We start from the raw sequence: 15782 nt of genomic DNA, 5'->3' as shown, positions 1-15782 counted from the left end.
AGTTAATATCCAACAGTTCAGGAGAAGACATTGGGGCTCAAGTTAGAGTTTGTAATTTGCCTAGATGTGATGTTTGATCACAGCCCAGGAGAAGATACAATCACCAAAAAAGAGCATGGAGTGAGACTAGATGAAGTCTGAGAAGACTTCAGGAAGGACCGTGCTTAGGAAATATTGATTTCACCTCAGTTTTGGTTCAAGACTATATAATGTGAATTAAATTACTTTCTGTATTTAATTAGAATTTATTTTGGATTTTTTAAAATTTCCATATCCCTTTTTTTTTTTTTTTTTTTTTTTTTTTTGGTGACCGATAAGGAGATCGCAACCCTTGGCTTGGTGTTGCCCGCACCGTGCTCAGCCAGTGAGTGCACCGGCCATCCCTATATAGGATCCGAACCCGCAGCAGGAGTGCCGCTGCGCTCTCAGCGCCGCACTCTCCCGAGTGAGCCACTGGGTCGGCCCTCCATATCCCTTTTAAGATCCTTCCATAATCTCAACCAGAGTTGGAAGTGTCTGGTTTATATAGAAACATGTTTAGAACAATGGAACAATGTAGGTGCTCAGTAAGTGCTTTTTGAATTAATTAACGTAACACTTATATAAAGTATTTTAAAAATCAAATCAAGTAAACATGTGGCAAGAGTCTTCTAGAGCTAAAAGCAGACCTCTACAAAATTAAATAATTGTTGAACTTTTGCAATGTATGTTAGTGCCTTCTCATTCATACATTTAATATTCACAACCATGAAATAGATATTTCCTGGTTTTCTGCAGATGAGGTTGAAATGACGTAAGTGATAGAATAGGGATTCAAACTGGAATCTGAAGCCCTTTTTCTTTCCACTAAGCCATTCTGCTCTACACATGTTTATTTTTCAATATTAACATTAGCAACGTATTGCTAACTTATTAGTTCAATAGAAGAACGATTTAGTGTTTGTGACCAAGCAGTATCACCTGTCAATACAGGGCCAATACAGAAATATATAGTATAGATTTACAGTAACCTTTACAACATGCCATGATTAGGAAACACTTCATCAGGCAAAAGGCAGATTCTCCTCAGGGTACCAATTGCACTAATTGTAGGGACAATCTGCATAGAACTATTAAAAACATGAGCCATGCTCAAGCAGACTCAAGATAACAAGTACAGGGATCCAAACCCATAACCTTGGTGTTACGAGGCTGTGTTCTAACCAACTAAGCTAAACCAGCTAGCCCACTAGTCCTTTCTTAATAGGATGGTTGTAAAGACCAAATGATTTAAAACATATAATATACTTTGCAGTAGAACAGAATTTTTATGTATTTTATATTTTTAGACATTTAAATATACTTTTATATTTTTTATATACAACTTTTTTAAAAAGGTATTTATCATTATAGTTATTTTAAATAGTTTTGAAAGAAGGAATATTATTGCTTTTAACCATATTGTCTTCTAAGTAAAACCATATAACATATTTTAAATTTTACAAAGTCATCTATTTTAATAATTTAACCAAAACCTGAAATTTCTTTTCATATGATGTAACTAGATTTTTCCGTGTGTGAAGCATTGTCTACCTCTCCCATTGCAAGGAAATGTAGCTATCTCACCACCATCCCTAACAAGACAACTCTCCAATTTTTCCATATTTATCAAGTCAGAGGGGAGCCTGAGCCACCTGAGCATTTTCATCTGTCTTCTGCCATGTTGAAATGTCAACTGCCAAGGACAAATACTGTATGAATCCACTTATATGAAGTACCTAGAGCAGCCAAATTCATAGAAACAGAAAGTAGAATGGGGGTTACCAGAGGCTGGGGGGAGTGGAGAATGGAGAGTTATTTTTTAGTGAGTACCAAGTTTCAGTTTTGGAAAATGACAAAAATTCTGGAAATGGATGGAGAAGATGGTTGCATAACAATATGAATGTATTTAAATACCACTGAACTGTACGCTTAAAATTGTAGAATTGTAACTTTTATTTTATGTATATTTTACCACAATAAAAAAAGGAGTAGGACTTGTGTACATTTACATTAATTGGTATTTTTTTAAAAGCATTTTAGTTCAGTGCAGTTGGTGAGTGCCTGATGATTTTGCTTATCTCCATATGCCAATCTCTTACATCCATGCATATATAGTTCTATTTTTTCCTAGAACGCTTTTGTAATTAAAAGAATACTTTAAAAAAATAACTGCTTTATTGACTTTAAGCTGGTAAAATTAAATTCTTAAATTCTTAATTCTTGGGGCTGGCCCGGTGGCGCGCTCCCGCTCACTGGCTGAGCGAGGCGCGGGAGCAACGCCGAGGCTTGCGATCCCGTCGCCGGTCCCCGGTCCGGTACGGGGGCAACACTGAGGGTTGCGATCCGTTGCCGGACACGGAAAAAAGACAAAAAGACAAAAAAAAAAATTCTTAATTCTTATGTTTAATACTATTTTTTAACTTGTTTAACTGTATTTAATACTTGAAACTACAAAAATGCACTATCACATTTTTAAAGAGCAGGAGTACTTAAAAATACTTTATACTTCTTACTTCAATGACAAACCCTCAAATATTTAGGAAACTTTATAGTGAAGTGCTTGTATTTCTTTCTGTTGTACTTGGCATGTTGTTCTAAATTTGAATATTAACAACTGTTTGAAAAATAGAACATCACAACTCAAAATTATAATTATATGTATCTAAATCTTTTATAATCATCTAGAATTAAAATAGCATCTGGAAAAGTTTCATGTTTATTTTCTTAGGAGCAGTCCTATAAATTATATGTAGTTTACTCATAGTTTAGTAACACTGATAATTGTTAGTTTCAGTGATATATTTTGTATTTATTGATTATTTTCTCTTACAAAAGTAAAACCATGCTCTTAGCAAGAATTCAAACTGTATAGAATTGTTTAAGAGAAAGAATAGAAATTCTTTCTGCACCCCCAGTGTACTCTCTAGAAATAATAACTGTTAACAGTTTCTTATGTGTTTTCCAGAAATGTTACGGAAATTAATGAGTGGATAATTATTTAGTGACTACCTTAAATTTGTTCTGTATACCTTTGCTCTACTTTCCAAATAACAAAGGCATTTGGGGGAGTGGGGGTGGGGGCTGAAAACAACCCTGACTGTTATTAAGATCAAAATATCTGCTTCCTTTTGTTTATATTTGCCTACTATACTTTTTTTTTAACTCAACTTTCCACCTTTTAAAAATTATTTTGTTTTAGGCATGTCTCTTGAATAGATCTTGAACTATTTTAATAGTTAAGCATAGCCTATTTATTTTTATTGATATGCTATTTGTTCTCAGTGGTATCATTTTATGTTTGACTTTCGATTTTAAATTCTGTAAACCCGCCCTCTTACAGCCCCCCATTTGTGTGTGTGTTCTGGCTTGTGGTTTTGTTCAAGCCGTTATAGTTATAACTCTACCATTAATTGTCCATTTCTTTAGATAGTATCTATTAATCCCCATTGTAAGAAGTGATGAAATTAGTATAGTTCCTCCTCTCTCCTTTCCCTCTCCTCTAGCACCTAATATTAGTTGATTGTATTGTCTTAGTGTTTTTTTTTTTTTTTTTGTCCTTTTTGAGACCGGCCACACCACGCTCAGCCAGTGAGTGCACCGGTCATCACTATATAGGATCCGAACCCGTGGCGGGAGCGCTGCTGCGCTCCCAGCGCCGCACTCTCCTGAGTGCGCCACGGGCTCGGCCCAAGAATCTATCTTTTAATTGGTGAATTTAGTCCCATTTACATTTACTCTGATTATTGATACATTTGGATTCTTTTCTATTTTGTACATACTGTTTATTGGGGTTTTGTTTGTTTCTTTGTTTTTGCTTATTTTCTTCTTCCCTGCCCTTCATTGTACCAATCCTGTTTCTTTTCTCTTCTTTCTTCCCTTTATTTTCTTTTCTATCTTCTACTTTTATTATGATATGATTTACTCTTAAGGTTTTAACATATGTTCTTGACTTAACAAAGTCTAAACTTAATTAGCATCTCCCCAACAATACAAGGACCTTAGAATAATTTAACACCTGCTGCTACCTTGCATGTGTGTTGTTATCCTACAGCATTTTATTTCCTTCTTATTTTTATATCTCTAAAAGTAGTTGGCATGGTAGTTGTTACTATTATAATTACTTCTTCATATAATCATTTCCTGTTTGGATTTACCCACATATTTAGCAGTTCTCACCACTGCTGCTTATATTTTACTCTTTCCTTCTGGATTGTTATCTTCTTCCTAAAATTCAATTTCCTTTTTTTTTTTTAAGTAGTTTTCTCAGTAAATAATTATTACAGTAAGTAAACCATTTTTTTTTCTTCTTAACGGCTTGATCAGAAAAAAATATATATTTTCACAGCTTTCTCTTATTATGTTGAGTGTCGCCTATCAGTTTAATTATCATTTTCATTTTATCTTTTTCTTTAGTGTTTTCCAAGTTTCACTACTATGATCTAGATTTAGTTTTACTTACTCTGCTGGAATTTGTGTTTTGTGTCTTCCATTAATTCTGGGAAAATTCTACATAATACCTTCAAATATTCTCTCCCCCATTTTTTCTGGTCTGTTTTCCAGCTACTCCTATTAGACATATGTTAGACTTATTTATTCAATTTCCTGTTGCTTAACCTCAGTGTCATGTTTTCATCTTCTTTTCTCTCTGTGTTGAATTTTGGGTATTTTCTTCAGCTCTGTTTTCTACTTCATTCTTTTATCTCAAAAGTGTCCACTTAACTTTTAATTTCAATGATTACCTTTTTCATTTTTATTTTTCCCACTGCATCTTTTTCTAATCCTTTGTTTTTAGTTTCTCCTTTATAGTTTTGATTATTTTAAGCATACTTATTTAGTAGGCTTATTTCTAGTAACCAAAGTTCCTTGAGGTATACTTCTGCTGTTGTTTATATTTTCTGGTTCTTTCTTCTTATAGATTGATTGTTTCCTTATATGTTTTATACCTTGGGACTGCGTGCTTACTTGGGACTGTGCGCTTACCTTTAACAGGGTTTTGTTTCTTAAATCCTGGCAGCCAGGATGGAGGTTGTGTCCCTCCAAAGTGGTTTTGCAGTTGTTCTGCCAGGTGATTTATAAATTATCACAGGCTTGGAGCTGATTTTTAGTTAATCTCTTAGTTTGGGAGTTTCTAGACCATGTAGGTGGGGTAAATTCAAACCCCAAACTTGCCAGAGGACAGGACTCTTTTTTTTTTTTTTTCTATTGCCTCTGCAGCAGCCCAGCTACATACTGATTGGTTTACCCATCAGACTCAAAGACCAAAAAAGGCTTTCATCAACTGGGCTAACTCGTTAACTCACTTGGGAGAACGTGGTGCTGATAACACCAAGGTCAAGGGTTTGGATCCCTGTACCGGCCAGCTGCCAAAAAATAAAAAAAGGTTTTCATCAACTATAGCATCTTCATTTCATTGAGAGGCCCAGCAGCTGCCTAAGTAAACACCTCTGCTGCTCCTTTTCCCATTTAGGGTGTGTATGACTGTCATCCTTGAGAGCCTTGGATGTCTGTAGGTCACTTTGATACATAAAAGCCACAGCCCCTTTTTCCCAGCAATTTTTTATACTGTACTAGTCCCCCCAACCCAGATGCAGCCCCAACAGCAAAGACAACACACACAACATTACTCACCTATGTTAACTCTCCTGTATCCAAAGAAACTGTGCTGTGTGAAACCATGGTCATTCTCAGGCTGGTGTTTACCCTTTTACTTGCAAGTTCCCAGGTTGAAAACAGCTTGGATTTACTGTAGGGTCCTTAGTTCTAATTTCCCACTCAGCAGAGGCTTAAAGCATTTCTTCTGCCCTGCCTGGATGTTTAAATCACTATGGTATCAAGACTGACTGCCCCCAACTCCTTTCACCAAGAGTAGCCACACTATCATCCTTTGTTTCTGGCCCTGGTAATTCCTCTTACTTACTTACTTGAGAGTTCAGTTCAGCTCTGGATTTCAAAAACACGTTTTCTCAAGAGAATTCCGGTCAGGATGGTGGTATAGACGTTCCCCAGTGTCACTCTCTTCCACAAATCAACCAATTTACAACTATAAAAAAGCAACGACAGCCAAGCTGGGGCCACTAGAGCTCAGGGGAAGAGGAGGAGAGACGTACAGAATGCTTGAAGGCAGGAGAAGCCATGATGAGAGAAAGAAAAAACCGCTCCAAATGTTTCAAATCCCAGCCGCTTCCAGGCTGGAGCTACTGAGCGCACGGAGCAGGAGCCGGCAAAAGCCTCAGCTGTGCCCTTTGATGAAGTTGCTTGAAGGCGGCAGGGGAAAAGAGGGCCTTGGTGGCTCCCAGGCTAGCAAGACCACTAATAGGGTTCCCGTGGACCCACATAGGAGTGAAGAGCCACAACAACTGAAAAAAAGGAGCCACTCAGAGGCCAGTGAGTCATCTCAAGGGACCAGAGCATGGCCCATCCCATGGGAAGTGTTTGGAGCATGGGCAGTGGCTGGGGGAAAACTGGGGCACAGCAGGGACAGCTGATCTGCCCCCCAATCAGCATAGGACCACTCAGAGGAGACTGGTCAGGAATATAGAATTGCATGGGGTGCAGACCGATGAAAAGACTCAGGCCCAGACCAGAATTTCTACACCACCCAAATGCACTGATTTCACTAGACCCAGAAGTACCTATAAAGTCAACCATTAAAACCTGAGCTGCATGAAAAGCCTTCACTAGGGAAAGAGCAGCAAAGTAGCAATTTACGTCAACCACAGAGCTCAAGTACTGGTCCCCCCAAGAAGTTCCCCCATTTTAGAAGTAAGCAAAGGACAACAAATTAGTTCCAGTGCAGAGTTTAAGTGGTGGGAACAGCAAAAATCCAACACAGAACTGGAAGAAAAAACAAAGTACCCACAACCAGAGACAAAGTTTGATAGTAACTAGTAGAGGTCTCATTTCACCAAAGAACACCTGTAACACCTAGAAGAACCAGAAGTCCCCTGGGCTACCAAGACAGAAAGGGGAGAGTGCCTGGGGCCTCAGCCATGCCCTCCAACAACTGCAACCACTCATGAGAGTGGGGGCCAAGTGCCTCAGCCACACCCTTCTGACACATGCAACCACCACAGTGATGAACACCAAGCCGCTGCAGGAAGCGCTCCGGGCTCTCCCAAGCCGGGGCAGTGGGGGGCCTTGGGCCCTGGCCACATGCCCCCAACACCCACAACTAGCCCAGCAACAACCACTGAGCCACCACGGGAAGGGCCCTGGCCTCTCTTGAGCTGGGGCAGTGGGGGACCTCAGTCCTCCTTAACATGCGCAGCCAGCCCAGTGATGTCCACCAAGCAGCTGCAGGAAGCACCCTGAGCTCTCCTGAGCTGGGGCACTGGGAGCCTCGGGCCTAGGCCACACCCCCCTGACATCTGCACCCAGTCCGGCAATGACCAAGCCACCACTGGAAGCCCCCCAGTCACCCCTGTGGGAATGAGGGGGGTGCCACAGGCCTCAATCTCACCCATCCTCCTTCCTTCTTCTTCCATCCCATTCCCTTCCCCTTTCCCCTCCCCCCCCACTACTGCTCTGCAACAACATCATAGAATGTAAAATAGTAATATTAATCAAAAGAAAAAAAAGACATTTTCTCTAACTTATCAAGCATTTGTAGATACTTATAGCATTTCTAGGTGTTTGTAGCAGAAGATTTTCAGATTATCTCATTCAAAATATGTCAGAAGAAAGTTTGAAACCATTTACATGGCCTAAACTTAAATTCTGACACCACCTCTTTTTTTTTTTTTTTGTCTTTTGTCTTTTTCCGTGTCCGGCAACGGATCGCAACCCTCAGTGTTGCCCCCGTACCGGACCGGGGACCGGCAATGGGATCGCAACCCTCGGTGCTGCCCCCGCGCCTCGCTCAGCCAGTGAGCGGGAACCGGTCTGTATGTGGGATCCGAACCCTCGGGCGGGAGAGCCGCCGCGCTTCCCAAGCGGCGCACTTATCCAGTGCGCCACCGGGCCAGCCCCTGACACCACCTCTTAATAGCAGTATAATCTTTGGCAAGATGCTTTGCCTCCCTAAACTTCCTCCAATCCTTATATGAGGGAATTAATACCTCCTTCAAAGAGTTGTTGTGAGATTTAGTTATTGTCCAGGGTACAGTTCAAATGCCCTAGCGTGGTTTGTGAATGTCTTCTGATCAGACCCCTGCCTAGGTCTTCAGCCTTGTCTCCCACCACTTCTCAGACACACTCCAGCCTAATAAACTACTTATAAGTATGTTCCTTAATTTTTCTTGTTCTCTCTTGCTTCCAATTCTTTATACATAGTGTTCCTTTTTTAAAACATTTTCTTGCCTTTGTTCACCTTCCCCCTGTTTTTACTAATCCTTCATGTTCAGCTTAGATACCAGTTTCTCCAGGAAGTTGTCCCCACTGATCCCCAAGCCTGGGTTAGATCTGTAAGAGTCCTGTGGGCTCTTAGAACACCTTGCATTTGCCCATCATAGCTCTTAGCAGCCTGTTTACTTGTCTGAATGTTACTTGAGGAGAAGAATTTTTGGCTGTTCACTATGGTATCCCCAGCTTCTAACAAAAGAGCCTGGCACACAGCTTAATGCATGGTAGCTATTGTTATTATCAGCACCTTCATCTGTCATAATTCTCAAATGTCTGATTATTTTATAAATAACTCTTAAGTATGCCAAGAAGCTTAGAGTTAAGTTACAAGACTGACAAGGACATGCATTGTTTCAGAGCCACATTTTAGGCCTTTGTTTTTCACTTATTCAATCATTTGCCCTTTTCATCCTAGGAACTAACCCAGGAATGTGATGAAAAGAAATCCCAGTATGATAGCTGTGCAGCAGGCCTCGAAAGCAATCGGTCCAAATTAGAACAGGTAAGAAGAGTTTTTATTTTTAATAATTTAGCAAAAAATGCCTATATATGCACATTTTCACTACACTGATGTCAAAAGATTCCCAAATCTTTAATATCATCTCCTGAACCTGTCTCCTAAGCACCAAAGATCTTTATTTCTTTAAGATTAATGTGTACACACTGAATTTTCCATCTGTATCACTACCACCAACATCCAGTGCCCATCATCTCTTGCCTAGACTCCCAAAGTAAACTTCTGCCTGCTCTCCCGCTTCCACCCTTGCCCTCCTAAAGCTTATTCTCCATAGAGAAGCCAAGGAAACCTGTTTAAAATGTAGATCACCCTCCACTGGCTTCTTGTTGCACTTAAAATAAAATCTAACCTCCAAACTATGGTCTACAAGGCTCCAGCTACCTCAGTAACTTCATATCAGTGTGCTCTACTTCTCATCCATGGAGCTCCAGCTACACCGGCCTTCTTCCTGAATTTCAAACAAGCCAACTTGTTTTCACCTCTGGGCTTTTGCACATGCTCTTTCCTCTGCCTGGGACACTGTGCCTCAACTCTTTGACTAGCTCTCTCCTTCTCATCCTTCAAGTCTCAGCCTAAATGTTACAGCCTCCTAGAGGTCTTCTGTGATTACCCTACCTTATGTTTCTAACTCTCCTCCCCAACCTGACCTACCCACTCTTTCTATCACATTCTACTGATATATTTTCTTCATAGCACTTATCCCCATCTGAAACAACCTTCCTTATGTGTTTCCTTGTTTATGCCTGTTTCCTCTCCTCAAATGAGAGAAAGGACCAGGCTGTCTTGTTCACTGCTGTGTCTCCAGCACTTAGGATACTGCTGGATACATAGTAGGCACTTAATAAATGAATAACTGAACCTGCAGGATTTAGAGTGATATGGGTAGTCTCTAGAAAAGGTTGCAATCTTTTCTGTTAGAGAATAAACAAGGTTTAAATTGCTGAAGAGGAAATTACTCTGATGGTAGCTCTTTTGTTGTACATTAAAGTCATCCTCTCTGCATCTGTCTTATTCTTTCAATAATGTTGCCCCTTTAAAACTATATGTTGTAGGAAGTTAGAGGACTCCGTGAAGAATGTCTTCAAGAAGAAAGTAGATACCGTTATACAAACTGTATGATTAAGGTAAGACAAAGATAAAGTGGGTCAAAAACTTTTCTGGGCCGGCCCGGTGGTGCACTGGATGGTGTGCCGCTTGGGAAGCGCGGCGGCGCTCCCGCCCGAGGGTTCGGATCCCACATACGGACCGGTTCCCGCTCACTGGCTGAGCGAGGCGCAGGGGCAGCACCGAGGGTTGCGGTCCCGTTGCCGGTCCCCGGTCCAGTACGGGGGCAACACTGAGGGTTGCAATCCGTTGCCGGACACGGAAAAAGACAAAAAAAAAAACTTTTCTGTGATTTTTCTGGATCAAAGACTTCCCTAAAACTTAAATCTTTCCATTTAGAACCTAGAAGTTCAGCTTCGTCGTGCTACTGATGAGATGAAGGCATACGTCTCTTCTGATCAGCAAGAAAAAAGAAAGGCAATTAGGCAAGTAATTTTGGGGTTTTTTTCTTTTTAATTTATTTATAATTATTATTTTACATTCTAAGATATTGTTGCAGAGCAGTTGTGGGGGAGGTGGACAGGGGAAAAGGGGTGGAGATAGGGTGGGAGGAGGAGAAAAGAGGTAGGGTGGGGCATGCTGAGGCCCATGGAACCCCTCTTGTGGGCAGGGGAGCCCAGAGGGCTTCTGGCAGTGGCCTGGTGGTCATCACTGGGCTGGATATGAACATTGGAGGGGCATGGCTAAGGCCCTCAGGGAGGGTCCCCCCCCCGGCCCTGGCTTGGGAGCCCAGGATGCTTCTGGCAGTAGCCTAGTGGTCGTTGCCGGACTGGATGCTGATGTTGGAGGGGTTTGGCTGAGGCCCTTGGCATCCCCCCTGCCCTGGCTCGGGAGCCTGGGGCACTTCCACCAGCGGCCTGATGGTCATGGCTGAGCTGGATGCAGATATGGGGGGTGAGGTGTGGCTGAGGCCCTTGGCCCCTCACCATCTGGGCTCAGGGGCCCAGGACACTTACAGCAGTGGCCTGGTGGTTGTCAGCTGGGCTGGATGTAGACTTTGAGGGGGCATGGCTGAGGCCATCAGTTCCCCAACGCTCAGGCTCGGGGCCCAGGGCACTTACAGAAGCCACCTGGTTGTCACTGCTGGGCCGGCCTTACCCCAACTCCAGCTTGGGAACCTGGGGGACTTCTGGTTTTTTTAGGTTTTATAGGTGTTCTTTGGTGGTTTTAGATCTTTACTGGTTAATATCAGAACTTTGTCTGTGATCTGTGGGTTCTTTGTCTTTTCTTTCAGTTCTTTGTTGGATTATTCGCTATTCCCAACACTTAAACTCTGCACTGGAACTAATTTGTTTTCCTTTGGTTACTTCTAAAATGGAAGAACTTCCTGGGAACCAGAACTTGAGCCCTGTGGTTGAGCTAAATTGTTGCTTCCTCCCTGGGGAAGGCTTTTTGTGCAGCTCAGGTTTTAATTGTTGACCTTATAAGCACTTCTGGGTCTTGTGAGGTCCAATACACTTGGATTGTATGGAAACTCTGGTCTGGGCCTGAGTCTTTTCATCAGTCTGCACCCCATGCAATTCTATATTCCTGACCAGTCTCCATTGAGTGGTCCTGTGCTGATTGGAGGGCAGATCAGCTGTCCATGCTATGCCCCAATGTTCCCCTGGTGGGCCTGTCTCCCCTACTGCACACACTCAAAACACTTCCCATGGGGTGGGCCATGCACCGGTCTCTTGTGATGACTCACTGGCCTCTGAGTGGCTCCTTCTTCCAGTTGTTTTTGGCCTCTCATTTCTATGTGGTTCCGCAGGAACCCTGTTAGTGGTTTTGCTGCCTTGAGGGCCACCAAGACCCTCTTCTTCCCTACAGTATCCAAGCAACTTTATACGAAGGACACAGCAGTGACTTTTGCCAGCTCTTGCTCTGTGTGCTTACTAGGGGCCAGCCTTGAAGTGGTCAGGGCTTGAAATGGTCAGAACGGCCTTTTCTTTCTGTCATTGTGGCTTCTCCTGCCTTCATGAACTCCGAAGGTCTTTTCTCCTCTTCCCCTGAGCTCTAGTGGCCCCAACTTGGGAGTCATTTCTTTTTAATAGTTGTAAATTGGTTGATTGTGGGAGAGGGTGATGCTGGGTTTATTCCACCATCTTAATCAGAAGTCTTTTGTTTTTATATTAAGTTACTTAATGTTTTCACCTATAGAATTTTTATAAATAAAATAGAATAAACAAATTCAGAGTATTTAAGCAGATACTAAGATATTCTTTAGGGAATAAATCTTAACTTCTTCTGTATATTTCAGCCCCGCTAATTAAGTAGGAATACATATAATTTTATTTCTTGCCTGCTTACTTTTTTATTGTGGTAAGATATATATAACACAAAATTTGCCCATTTAACCAGTTTTAAGTGTACAATTCAATGGCATGATTATATTCACAGTGTCGCATAACCATCACCACTATATACAATACAAGTGTTTCCAAAACTTTTTTATCACTCCAAACAGAAACTGTTGTAACCATTAAGCAATAATTCCCCACCACAAAATACATGTAATTTTATAGTTGCTTTTTTATAAACACTAAGGTTGGTCTCTTTTTAAAGTCCCACAAGTCCTGGACTCTGGTCATCTGCCTGCTAATTGTGTCACATGATGGCTATATTTTAGCTAGAAACTATGTGATTGCAGTGTGCCAGCCTTCAAAACAAAAAGGATGCGTAAATACTGATCAGTCCTTATATGGTGATTTGTTTTTATAATCCTAGCTTATGGCATACTGTAATAAATCAAATCCTGCCTTAAAAAATATACTTATAGTTGAATTGCTAGCTGTGATAAAATGCAGAAATTGAACAAGACAGATTTTCATTGCTCCTCCTCAAAATTTAAATGTTTTGCTTTTACCATTAGTAAGAACTCAAAAAGAATAAGATATACATTTATTGCAGTTGAGATTTTGAGTGGCATGTACATTAATGTTACAAAAAGGAATCTAAGAAATAGTGTCTTGCAGAGTCTGAATTTTTGTTGAGATTTTGAGTGGCATGTACATTAATGTTACAAAAAGGAATCTAAGAAATAGTGTCTTACATTATATATTTATATAATGTAAGAATGTAAGTCAGACTGAAAATACCCTATAAGTAGGACAATATTTTTTCTAATACTCTAACATATTAAACTAAAAATGCACTTATTTAGGGCCGGCCCGGTGGTGCACTGGATAGTGCGCCGCTTGGGAAGCGCGGCGGCGCTCCCGCCCGAGGGTTCGGATCCCACATACAGACCGGTTCCCGCTCACTGGCTGAGCGAGGCGCGGGAGCAACACCGAGGGTTGCGATCCCGTTGCCGGTCCCCGGTCCGGTACGGGGGCAACACTGAGGGTTGCGATCCGTTGCCGGACACGGAAAAAGACAAAAGACAAAAAAAAAAAAAATGCACTTATTTAGATCTTTCATTGAATGTAAACTTTGCTTATAGAAATGTATATGTTCAATGCTAAGAAATGAGTAAAGTTAATTTTGTTCTTGAAAAATAAAAAGTTTTAGAAATGAAGTTCTGAGAGCTTCTGGTCAAGATGGTGGAATAGACGGTCCCTGGTGTCACTATCTCCCACAAATCAACCAATTTACAACTATAAAAAAGCAACGAAAGCCAAGCCCAGGCTACTAGATCTCAGGGGAAGAGGAGGAGAGACCTATGGAGTGTATGAAAGCAGGAGAAGCCATGATGAGAGAAAGAAAAAACTGCTCTGACTGTTTCAAGCCCTAGCCATGTCCAAGCTGGTGATGCTGAGTGCACAGAGCAGGAGCTGGCAAAAGCCTCAGCTGTGCCCTTCGGATGAAGTCGCTTGGAGGCATCAGGGAAGAAGAAGGTCTGGTAGCCCATAGGCCAGCAAGACCACTAATAGGGTTCCCATGGACCCACATAGGAGTGAGGATCCACAACAACTGAAAAAAAGGAGCCACTTAGAAGCCAGTGAGTCATCTCAAGGGATCAGTGCACATCCCATCCCGTGGGAAGTTTTTGCAGCTCTGGCGGTGGGGGAGAACACTGGGGCACAGCAAGGACAGCTGATCTGCACCCCAGTCAGCAAAGGACCACTCAGAGGAGACTGGTCAGGAATATAGAATTAACCGGGGTGCAGTTTGATGAAAAGACTCAGGCCCAGAACAGAGTTTCTACACAACCTAGGTTCACCAGATCTCTCAAGAGCAGAAAGTACCTATAAAGTCAACCATTAAAACTTGAGCTGCACAAAAAGCCTTCCCTAGGGAATCAGCAGCAAAGCAGCAATTTACGTCAACCACAGAGCTCAAGTGCTGGTCCCCACAGGAAGTCCCCCCATTTTAGAAGTAAGCAAAGGACAACAAATTAGTTCCAACTAGGAGTTTAAATGGTGGGAACAGCAAATAACCCAACACAGAACTGAAAGAAAAAAACAAAGTACCAGCAGCCAGAGACAAAGTTTGTTTTTTGTTTTTTTTTCCTTTTTGTCTTTTTTCATGTCTGGCAACGGGATCGCAACCCTTGGTGTCACGCCCGCACCTCGCTCAGCCAGTGAGCAGGAACCGGTCTGTATGTGGGATCCGAACCCTCGGCGGGAGTGCCGCCGCGCTCCCAAGCGGCGCACTGTAGCAGTGCGCCATCGGGCCGGCCCCAGAGACAAAGTTTGATAGTAGCTAGTAAAGCTCTCATTTCACCAAAGAACACCTATAACACCTAGAAGAACCAGAAGTCCCCTGGGCTACCAAGCCAGGAGGGTGGAGGGCTGGGGACCTCAGCCATGCCTCCTGACACCCACAACCAGTCCCAAGGGTGCGGAACGAGGGCCTTGGCCACAGTCCTGCAACACACATAGCCAGCCCGGTGGCAAGCACTGACCTGCCACAGGAAGTGCCCTGGGCTCTTCCTAGCCAGGGTGGTAGGGGGCCTCAGGCCTCGGCCACACCCACCTGACACATGTAGCCAGCCCAGTGACAACCACCAGCCACTGAACCACTGCAGGATGCACCCCGGGCTCTCCCTAACTGGGATGGTGGGGGGCCTCAGGCCTTCATCACACCCTCCTGACACATGCAACCATCCCAGTGACAACCACCAAGCCTCAGCAAGAAGGGCCCCTGGTTCCCAAGCTGGGATGGTGGAGGGTGAGGGCTTTTGCCACACCCTCCTGACATCTGCACCCAGCCCGGCAATGACCAAGCCACTGCTGGAAGCCCCCTGGTCTCCCCTGTTGGAATGAGAGGGGTGCCAAAGGTCTCAATCCTGCCACTCCTCCTTTCTTCTTCTTCCATCTCCTTTCCTTCCCCTTTCCCTTCTCACCCTCCCTCCCTACTGCTGTACAACAGCATCCTAGAATGTAAAAAATAAAAATACAATTACATTTTCTTTAAAAAAAAAAAGGAAGAAAGAAATTAAGTTCCATTTCTTTCGAAGTTATCAAAATAAGGGCTGGCTTGTTAGCTCTGTTGGTTAGAGTACAGCCTTACAGTATCAAGGTCACAGTTCAGATCCTCATATCTGCCAGCTACCAAAAACAAGCAAACAAAAAAACCCAAAGTTATCAATATAAATAATAAAGAAGGAAATAATTACTCCTGAACTATTGATTTTTGATCAGTTTTCTAGCCACTTGTTCTTCATTATTTTAAAAATCATTATAAACCTTTATCATTCCATAGTTTTCCTGTAGAAAAATATTGTGCCATGACTAAAGGAGTACATAATAAGAATATTATGAGGGCCGGCCCGGTGGCGCACTGCTACAGTGCGCCGCTTGGGAGCGCGGCGGCGCTCCCGCCGAGGGTTCGGATTCCACATGCAGACCGGTTCCCGCTCACTGGCTGAGCGAGG

General features: G+C 42.6%; 1 protein-coding gene across 2 annotated transcripts in view; it reads left to right on the top strand.

Annotated features, from left to right (window-relative positions):
* IFT81 (intraflagellar transport 81) overlaps window positions 1-15782 on the top strand; it is a 95602-nt gene that overhangs the window by 68480 nt on the left and 11340 nt on the right. For both annotated transcript variants that reach the window (XM_008570451.1, XM_008570452.1), the window contains 3 exons: window positions 8777-8863; window positions 9931-10002; window positions 10322-10407. In XM_008570451.1, the coding sequence (XP_008568673.1) occupies window positions 8777-8863; window positions 9931-10002; window positions 10322-10407 (245 nt within the window). The remainder of the gene's footprint in view (window positions 1-8776; window positions 8864-9930; window positions 10003-10321; window positions 10408-15782) is intronic.

The sequence above is a fragment of the Galeopterus variegatus genome, unplaced genomic scaffold (assembly GCF_000696425.1).
Source record: "Galeopterus variegatus unplaced genomic scaffold, G_variegatus-3.0.2 Scaffold604, whole genome shotgun sequence".
NCBI lineage: Eukaryota > Metazoa > Chordata > Mammalia > Dermoptera > Cynocephalidae > Galeopterus > Galeopterus variegatus.
Note: the sequence above shows the minus strand (reverse complement) of the source record. Positions and strands in the feature narration are given on the sequence as shown.